This window comes from Jaculus jaculus, chromosome 2 (assembly GCF_020740685.1).
Source record: "Jaculus jaculus isolate mJacJac1 chromosome 2, mJacJac1.mat.Y.cur, whole genome shotgun sequence".
NCBI classification, from domain to species: Eukaryota; Metazoa; Chordata; class Mammalia; order Rodentia; family Dipodidae; genus Jaculus; species Jaculus jaculus.
In genome coordinates, this window is record NC_059103.1 from 196,876,672 (window position 1) to 196,884,988 (window position 8,317).

General features: G+C 52.6%; 1 protein-coding gene across 13 annotated transcripts in view; it reads left to right on the forward strand.

The window, feature by feature from the left end:
- The window catches only part of Tsnare1 (t-SNARE domain containing 1), a 107,965-nt gene extending 104,942 nt beyond the window's left edge, over positions 1-3,023 (forward strand). For 12 of the 13 annotated variants that reach the window (XM_045144723.1, XM_045144728.1, XM_045144724.1 and 9 more), the window contains one exon: positions 1,645-3,023. In XM_045144723.1, the coding sequence (XP_045000658.1) occupies positions 1,645-2,076 (432 nt within the window). In that variant the 3' untranslated portion in view covers positions 2,077-3,023. The remainder of the gene's footprint in view (positions 1-1,644) is intronic. The other variant, XR_006635813.1, reaches the window with a different exon arrangement.
- Positions 3,024-8,317: the final 5,294 nt, after the last annotated feature.

An 8,317-nucleotide genomic window follows, 5' to 3' on the forward strand; every position in this document is an offset into this window, starting at 1 on the left:
CCCAGTTCCTAGTCTGCTGGGCTGTGGAGGCTGGCCAGTAGGGTGTGGGAGCCAGTCTTCATCGTGCAGGATGGAGGCTAGTGCAAGGTGGCCTCACTGGCTCTGGCTATGCTGCCCTGAGGTGACACGTGGGTCCTTCCTTAATGAGGGAGGCTGCTGGCTCTACCCCTTCCTCTTGGGTTCATCAGGCTCTCCCACTGTCTGTACTTCACCTGGGTGACTGCGTGGCTGTGTCTGCCCTGGGCTGGTGACTGGGCAGCAACTCCACACCAGGGCAGTGGAAGCACTAGGAATGGACAGTGGACTGAAGGCTGTTGCATGTAAACATGAGTAGAGCTGACTTGAGGGTCCTGTCACATCTGTCAGCCCTCTCTGGACCCACTGCCACTGTAGCGGTCTGAATGGCTTGGGGGCCTATGGGAAGGAGGACCCAGTAGCCATTGTGTTCCTAGCAAGCCGCTCTGAAGTCCTCTGTTCTCACTGTCCCTGTCCAGTCACAGCCTAGCCCTACAGTAGCCTGTTTCTGGGCCTGGACGGTGGACTTGAGTACAGTAAGATGAAGGTAATGGAGAGAGTTCTAGAAAAATGCCAGTACCTGCCTGCTGTCATTCCCACAGTGTCCTGGCCAAACCATGCTGGGACCTTCCACATCCCAGGAACAGCTGTTTTCTAACCTGTCCAGATCCCGAGATAGAGCTCTTAAGCCAGACCTTCTCTTTGCAGGTTAGGAGCTGGATGCTCAAACAGGGTTTCCTTAGGATCCCATAGCAGCTGACTCACAGCCACCACAGGAACCTGAGTGGATCCATGCTAGCTTATGGACTTGATCTGGTGGGAAAGACAGCCCAGCCAATGTCACCCCTCCCTCCATGTCCCCCCCCCCCCCATACACACACTTGCCCTGACCAAGCAGAGCCCATGTTCCAGGAGCCTGTGTCCCATGACAAGATAAGCAGGGGTGCCATAGGGGTAAAGGTCACAGAATTCCACATGCAGGGCCTGAACAAGCTCAGCCCCTTTTCCTCCTGGAACCTCCCCTGGGATGTACAGACAGTGAGCACCCAGTTGGATAGCTGGATGGAAAACTAGATTGGAATGATGAGTGAAAGGGGCAAGAATAGATTAGCAGAAGAGGAAGTGGATGGGTGGACCCACAAGCGTGAATGGCTGTTGGCTGGGTAGGAGGATGGACAGAGGAAGGAGATGGGAAGGGAAGTGGATGGATGGACCCATAGGCGTGGATGGCTGGTGGCTGGGAAGAAGGTTGGACAGAAGGAAGTAGATGGGAAGAAGATGGATGATTGATAAACGAATGGGTGGACATCTGGAGGAGTGGGTGGATATCTATAGATAGATGGACAGATAGGACAGCGGGTAGATAGATGGATGGACTGCTGGGTGGGCGGATAAAGGCAGATGGTTAGAATGGGTTGTGGTGGTTTGAGTGTTGGAGAAAGTACCACTCTGTGGAATATGGCCTTACTGGTCTCTGTAACTGTGTTGCTGCCTGCCCAGGGGATTGTGCATCAAACAGTTACAGAGCTGAGATCACCCTGCATGCCACAGTCCCGCCATGCCTAGCCCTGCTTGGATTGCCAGGCAGTGTCCAGCATAGAATGACATTTTCCTATCTCCCTTTGTTAGCCATCAAGGAGGACAAGGCCCCTCGCTGCCTCTGGTTACCTGCGCAGACCATCGATGGCCCCAGCCCACCTGAACCTGACACTCTGGGCTTTGATGGAGTCTTCCATGCACCACCTTCGCCGCCACCTTCCCAGCTGCAGTGCTCCCACAGCCACCTTCCTGCGGGAACTTTGGGCCTGCTGTGCCTTCCATTCCAGTGCCTGCACTGCCTCTGCCCTCTTGGAGGAACCCAGTAGCATCAACCAAGGCACCTACTTTGAGCAGCTGCTGCTGGACTTGCACAGGCATCAGGATGCCCTGCTGGCCAACTGGTCCCAGCAGCAGAGTACACTGATGGCCCAACAGAACCTGATAGCATCGAGGCCCCCATCCAGACCCTTGAGCATCTGGTGGCAGTACGCTCCACCCAGGAAGCCTCGTTCTCAGTTGTAGATGGAGTCCCTGATGATGGAGCTGCCCAGGGACCCACCCAAGGCTCCTGTGGTGGTCCTGTTGGTCTGGAGGACTCAAGCATGATCCTGAAGGTGAAGAGGAGATATAGGGCTGGCCTAGGGGTGCTGGCCCAGAGGAGGGTGAGGTAGGGCCTCAAGTCCCACCTCTGACCAGCCTGGGAAAAGGTACCAGGACCTGGTGCCTAGGGAGCCAGGATAGCTCCAATCCTGAGTTGAGGAAGATTTAGAGGACACATGACATCACTTCATTGTGCTCTTGTGTCCCTGTCTTCATGGGAAGTGGTCACTTGTAGGGCAGGACTAGAGAACTAGCCTGCAGGTCATGCTCTGCTCAGGGCTCACTGAGTGGGGAAGAAGTCACAGTGAACCTGGCCTCCCATTACTGTAGCTAGCCAGGCCCAGTGCCCCCGATTTTGCTACATGGCAACTCCCTGCAGGCCTTGGAGTTCTGGAAGTGTGGTGTACCAGTCCTGAAAGCCTCCCTCTTTTTAAATATTATCAGAGGGAGAAAAAAATGGGTGCACCAGCCACTGTAAAAACACTCTAGACACATGCTACCTTGTGCATCTGGCTTAGGTGGATATTGGGGAATTGAGCTTGGGTCCTTAGGCTTCGCAAGCAAGCACCTTAACCTCTAAGCAATCTCTGGGCCCCAGTCTCCCTCTTTTATGGCAGATTAGGAGGGCTAGGCTCCTGCTTTGTCCTCCATTCTGGCTCAAGAGTCCTCCATCTCGGGCCCATGACCTTCCTTCCAGTGTTATTCCTATGATTACAGATGCCACGTACATCTTGTCACTTGATATTGTATGGATCGGGTGTCATTTTGTACCTGCTGCTTTTTCATGCAAAATGTATTTTTCTTCGATAATCACAAAATAGCAATAAGAAGGCAGCGACACTGCTGCTGAGTGAATGAGCTGGAATCTCTCTCCTCATGCTGGAGTGACCTGTTTCTAGTCTTCCAACCCCAGAAAGGCAGCTGAAAGCCCCCTGGTCCCAGATTTACACCCCCCCCCACCGTGGCCACCTTGTGTGTCCTTCCATATCACAAGTTTCCTGCCCCTTACAGGTGGGCTGCAGCTGCAGCTTGGGTGGTCTTGGGAGGCAGGTCTCACCACCAGCAGACTGGGTGGACTGGCCTGGATGGGATGCTGTGCTACTCCCAACAGCTCTGGGTAAGCCTAGCCCATGTGAGGGCATTTTATGTGGGGTGGGAGATGTCCCTGATTTCATGTGGAAAACCCAGACTTTAAAACCACCCCTACACAGGCCTTCTGCGGCAGGGCTGCCTCTGCTCTTCTGCTCTGGGGGTTTACGAGGTCAGCCTTCTGTCCTGTGAAGCCCAGGTCTTTCTCAGTGTTACTGCCTCTGGGAGTCCTCATTCCAGGTCCTTGTCCACTGAAGACATCCACATGGCTAACCTTTACCTTTCATCACAAGAACATTTTATATAATTTTACCCTGATGCTACTCCAGTTCCAGGCTGAGCCTCAATCCAGTCACACACAGACGGCTGCAAACACCTGACCCAAAGCATCTGATGGGAGGAAAGGGTTTACTCTGACCAAAAGCATCTGATGGGAGGAAAGGGTTTACTCTGGCTCATGGTCTTGAGAGGAGGCCTCATCCTGGGGGGAAGGAATGAGAACAGAGGCTGGACACCATGCCATGGCTCAGCAGCTGACAGGAAGTAGCAGGGAAGTGAGCTAAGTTCTGGAGAGGGAGAAGCTGGGCTACAACACCCCAAGCCTGTGCTCCAGCATCATGCCTTCTCCAGCAAGCCTCCACTACCCAAATTACCACCAGTTGGAGACCAAGCATTCAAAACACAAGGTGCTGGGGGACACCTTGTTCAAATCACCACATTCTATTCCTGGCCCTCATAGACCCATGACCACCTCATGATGCAAAATTCATTCAGTCCAACTTTAAAAGTCCTCATAGTCTTTGTCAGTCCTGGCACTGTTTGAAAATCCAGAGCCTCATTTGAGATTCAACACAGTCTCTCAACTGTGAGTCTGTAAAATCAAAACACAAGTTAAATACCCACAACGTCAGAGAACAACCATCCCCACTGCAAAAAGAAGGCACAGCAAAGAAAGAATAGACGAATGCAAAATAAATAATCAACAGGAAAAAACATCAAATCCTGTGACTCTGTGTCCAGCATCTGGAACCCATGACAAAATATCTCGGGTCCAAGTTCTGCCTCTCCACTATTGGCTACAGGTTTGTCAGGCAGATCCACCTAAGCCAGAGTAAACAGTTTTCCTTGGTGGCGGTCTCATAGTCCTGGCATTTCCAAAATCTTGGGGTCTCCACTGCAAACCATGATTTATCCTCACTACCTGTATCCCAAGACTGACCCTGCCTCACAGTGCCAAAAAACTGTGTTGCAAATTTGATGACCTTCTTTGTGTCCATCATTTTCAAAACCAGCACCAGGTGGCCTATCAAATTTGTTATTCAAAGGGAAAACCAAACTAGCTTTGAAGAGCAGGAAGTTCCTTCAGCATTCTTCCTTCATGCCCCCTCCTTTCAAAGGAGAATCAGCATTCTTTGTACTGACCCAGGCAGAGTAGCTAGCCCCATCTCAATGGTGGTCATCTCTCAAACAGGCTGGAGTCTCTGGCCCAAAACTTTCATTTCTTTCCATGCTAATTTTATATGCTTTGTATCCCTCTGCTCTGCGTTTTCCTCTACCAAACCTACCAGTCCATGACAAACTCAACTTGTCTTGGTTCTGATGACATGGGAAGAATGGAGCCAGCCTCTCACACAAACGGCTTCTAGCCCAGTCCCAATGAAATATTTCCCCCAGCCATCAGCTGAGCCCCCACAGTCCACTGCTCTGCATGCACTTAGGTCTCCCAAACTCTCACCAGAATGTCTGTCCTCTGCTTATGGCACTGCAAGGCTTCCCTAGTCCATAGTTTCAAATCCTCCCATATTTCTCGTACAAGTCAGTTCTGAAAGAGCAAAAATATGTTTACAACAGCAATAGCACCACTCGTTGGTGACAGTTTGCCATTGTAGCAGTGTTGCTGGGACAACAAACCCAGCCAAAAGCAGCTGCTGGGAGGAAAGGGAAGCTTTTTTTTTGGTGCGGGGGGAAGCTTCCTCACAGCAGGGAAGGGATGGTGGAGCAGAGGCTGGCATCCATCTTTGTACAGCAGCCGGCAGGAAGCAGCAAGAGTAAGCTGAGCTCTGGCCAGGGAAAGCTGGGCTATAACAGCCCCAGGTGACCCTTAGTAACACCTTCTCCAGCAAGACTCCACTTTCAAAATTGCCACAAGAGGAGAGACAAAACTTTAGAACACAAAGCTATGGGGAGGCATCTGATTGAAAGAACCATACAGATGGGAGTCCCAGTCATGATCATATATGGAGCTCTGGACCCAGTTACACACTTGAGTTCTGACCATAGTCACATACTGAGCACTGATCCTGGTCAGTCTGTGTCCTGAAACTGAGTGCTGACCATCTGCATCTTTGAGACTGCCCCCTGGCTGTGCCCTGTATTCGTTGGTATTGTGAACACAGGTGACTAGAAGCCTCCAGAGCTCACATTGTGTTAGAGATCATAAATAAAGCAGGGATATGAGTAGCAAAAGTTACTCCATCTAGCTAGGAAAACAGCCTGCACCCAACAGAAAATACAGTAACTATCTCAGAGAAGACAAGCGAGGTGGCTCTTAAGAGAAGGATACCCAGGTGGCATCTGCTTCATCATCCTGTGTTTCTTCTGGGTGGTCTGAGATGGCTGCAGGACTTTAAAAAATATGTGTTTAATTCATTTATTTGAGAGAAAGGGGCATGCAGATAGAGGGAGAATGGACATGCCAGGGCCTCTAGCCACTGTAAATGAACTCCAGATGCATGTGTCACCTTGTTCACCTGGCTTACATGGGTACTAGGGAATCAAACCTGAGTCTTATGGCTTTGTGAGTAAGTGCCTTAACCACTAGTCTATCTCTCCAGCCGGGCTGCAGGACTCTTACCATCACACTCATCTTCCAGGTAGTGGGAGGCAGGAAAGGATGCAGAAGGGCATGCCTCCTCGAGGTGGAAGGGAAGATCTGGTTGCAGCTCGTCCACTTGGCTGGAAATCAGATGCTCACACTGAGTTGCAATGGAAGCTGGGAAATGTTCCATATTTTTATCCCTGGTGGGAATTTTGTTACTAAAGGGAAGGAGATATGCTGGGCTAGGTGCCCAGCAATCTGCAAAGTCAGGGAGTTTTCAGAGCTGAGACCTGTGTGGTCTACAGAGTTGGAGATGCTTTGTGAGGAGGGGATACTCGGCAGAGGCCCCAAGAGAAACCAGTGAAACCTGTGTTCGGGTCGATAACGAGGAGTCCAAGCATCCTGGGCAGGGAGCAGAGCTGGGAGAAAAGTGCTCTGTCTTTGGGGCTGGAGAGCTGGGCTCGGGATAGAGGTAGGAGCCTGGCCTGGGTCTGCTGGCCCTCCAGCGTGGGTGCCATACTCACAGACACTGAACCCAGCAGCATCTAGGAGAGCAGATGCCAGCCTGACCTCTGGTCCTGGGCATTTGTGGGGTGAGGAGACCAGGTGAATGCACAAATGCTGGCTGGTCTTGGACCCTGGCCAGATGCTCCTGGGAGCGGCTGCCTCCGGGCTGGCCAAGAGTGTAAGTGGTAAACCAAAGCCACCGGCCACAGTGCTTGAAGTAGGTGTTCTCAGAGCCCGTGGGATGAGCAACTGGCAGGAGCATGGACTGGTGTAACTGCCTGCCAGGTTCCAGAAGGGGGTGCCCACACTGCCCACCTTGCAGTTATGGGGGCCGCAGCTGATGAGGCCAGGGGAGTGTGGGCCGCACACGGCACACGTGAGAAGGTCTGTCCAGCCTGGAGACGTCCTGGACTGGGACCTGAGAGGAGAGGGCATGGGTGGGGCTCTGAAGAACTCTTGTTTGGGGACACAGAGATGGGCAGTGGGGGAAAGGAGTAGCCAGTGGTGGCCTGTAGGAGCTGGGAGGGTGTCGGGAGTAGGAGCAGCTGACAGTCTCGGGTACCCCGGGGGGTCCAGTGAGGCAGCGATGGAAAGTTCCCGGGCTTCGGACATCTGGAGGCATCGGTTCTGCGGTGTGCTTCGGAAGATGCAGGTGGGGCAGGTTTCCTTCTGAGCCAGGTGGTCCCTGCCGTCACGTGTCCTACATGACAAGCCAGGAGGCTGATGGAGTGAGGAGGTGGCATTCAGGGTTGGGAGCACTTTGGGTTTCTGGACTCCCAAGTCCTTCCCCCACACCCTGCTGCCTGACACAGTATGTGCAATGTTCCTGGGACTCCTTTTTCGAGTGGTTCCCCCATGGTCCTCGGGGAAGGAGGAACTTGGGGAGGGGGGTCCACGCTGATGCATGGTGTTACAGAGCCTGCAGGACGGCACAGCAGCAGGTTCACATGGAGAGAGCAGCTGGCAAGGGTTTGCTCTTGGCCCCGAGTCAGCAAGAGAGGCCAAACCTTGATCCGACTCCATCCTCCTCCACCAGTCAGAAGCACTGAGGGACGTAGACACAGGCAGTTCTGCTTGGGACTCTGGGGTGCCCACAGGGTGAGATCCTGTGAAGTGCCAAGTTGCTACCCATGGTAGACCAGGTCATCAAGTGAAAATCAGCAGAAAGAACCAGCAGTAAGAAAATCAGCAAAAAGACAGGTTAAGTCCCGGAAGATTTCCATCCCTGGAATTAATCACACGGCAGAATAGCTCGGACATGGTTTTTCAGATGAAGGGTGAAGTCTTGAAAGTGGAAAGAGACCAGGGCAGCGGCCATGTGTGTCTGAGGAAGGGCCAGCGTGGCTCTGAGAGGCGGAGAAGTGGAAGGATTGGGGGAGCATTGAGACAGTTTTCTGGCATTATCAAAAAAAAAATGCCCAACTTACAGAAAGAAAGGAATTCTGGGTTTGGTCCCAGGCTGATCGAGTGGCCCCAGGGCTTGGGGCTTCTGTGGATATAGCACATCGGTGGGGCAGAACTGCTTCATGGGTCGGAGGAAGCAGAAAGGACTAGGGTTCCACAACCCTCTTTGGGAGCACACCCCAGTGACAGCACAGCCTCCCACTTGTCCCCACCTCTGAGGGTTCCAGCATCTCCTGAAAACACTGCCCCAGAGCAAGCCAATCTTCAAGGGACACTGTCCACACTGAAACCATAACCAATGGGTCAAGCAACTCACGGGATGTGACAAGCGAAGTAGCATGCAGG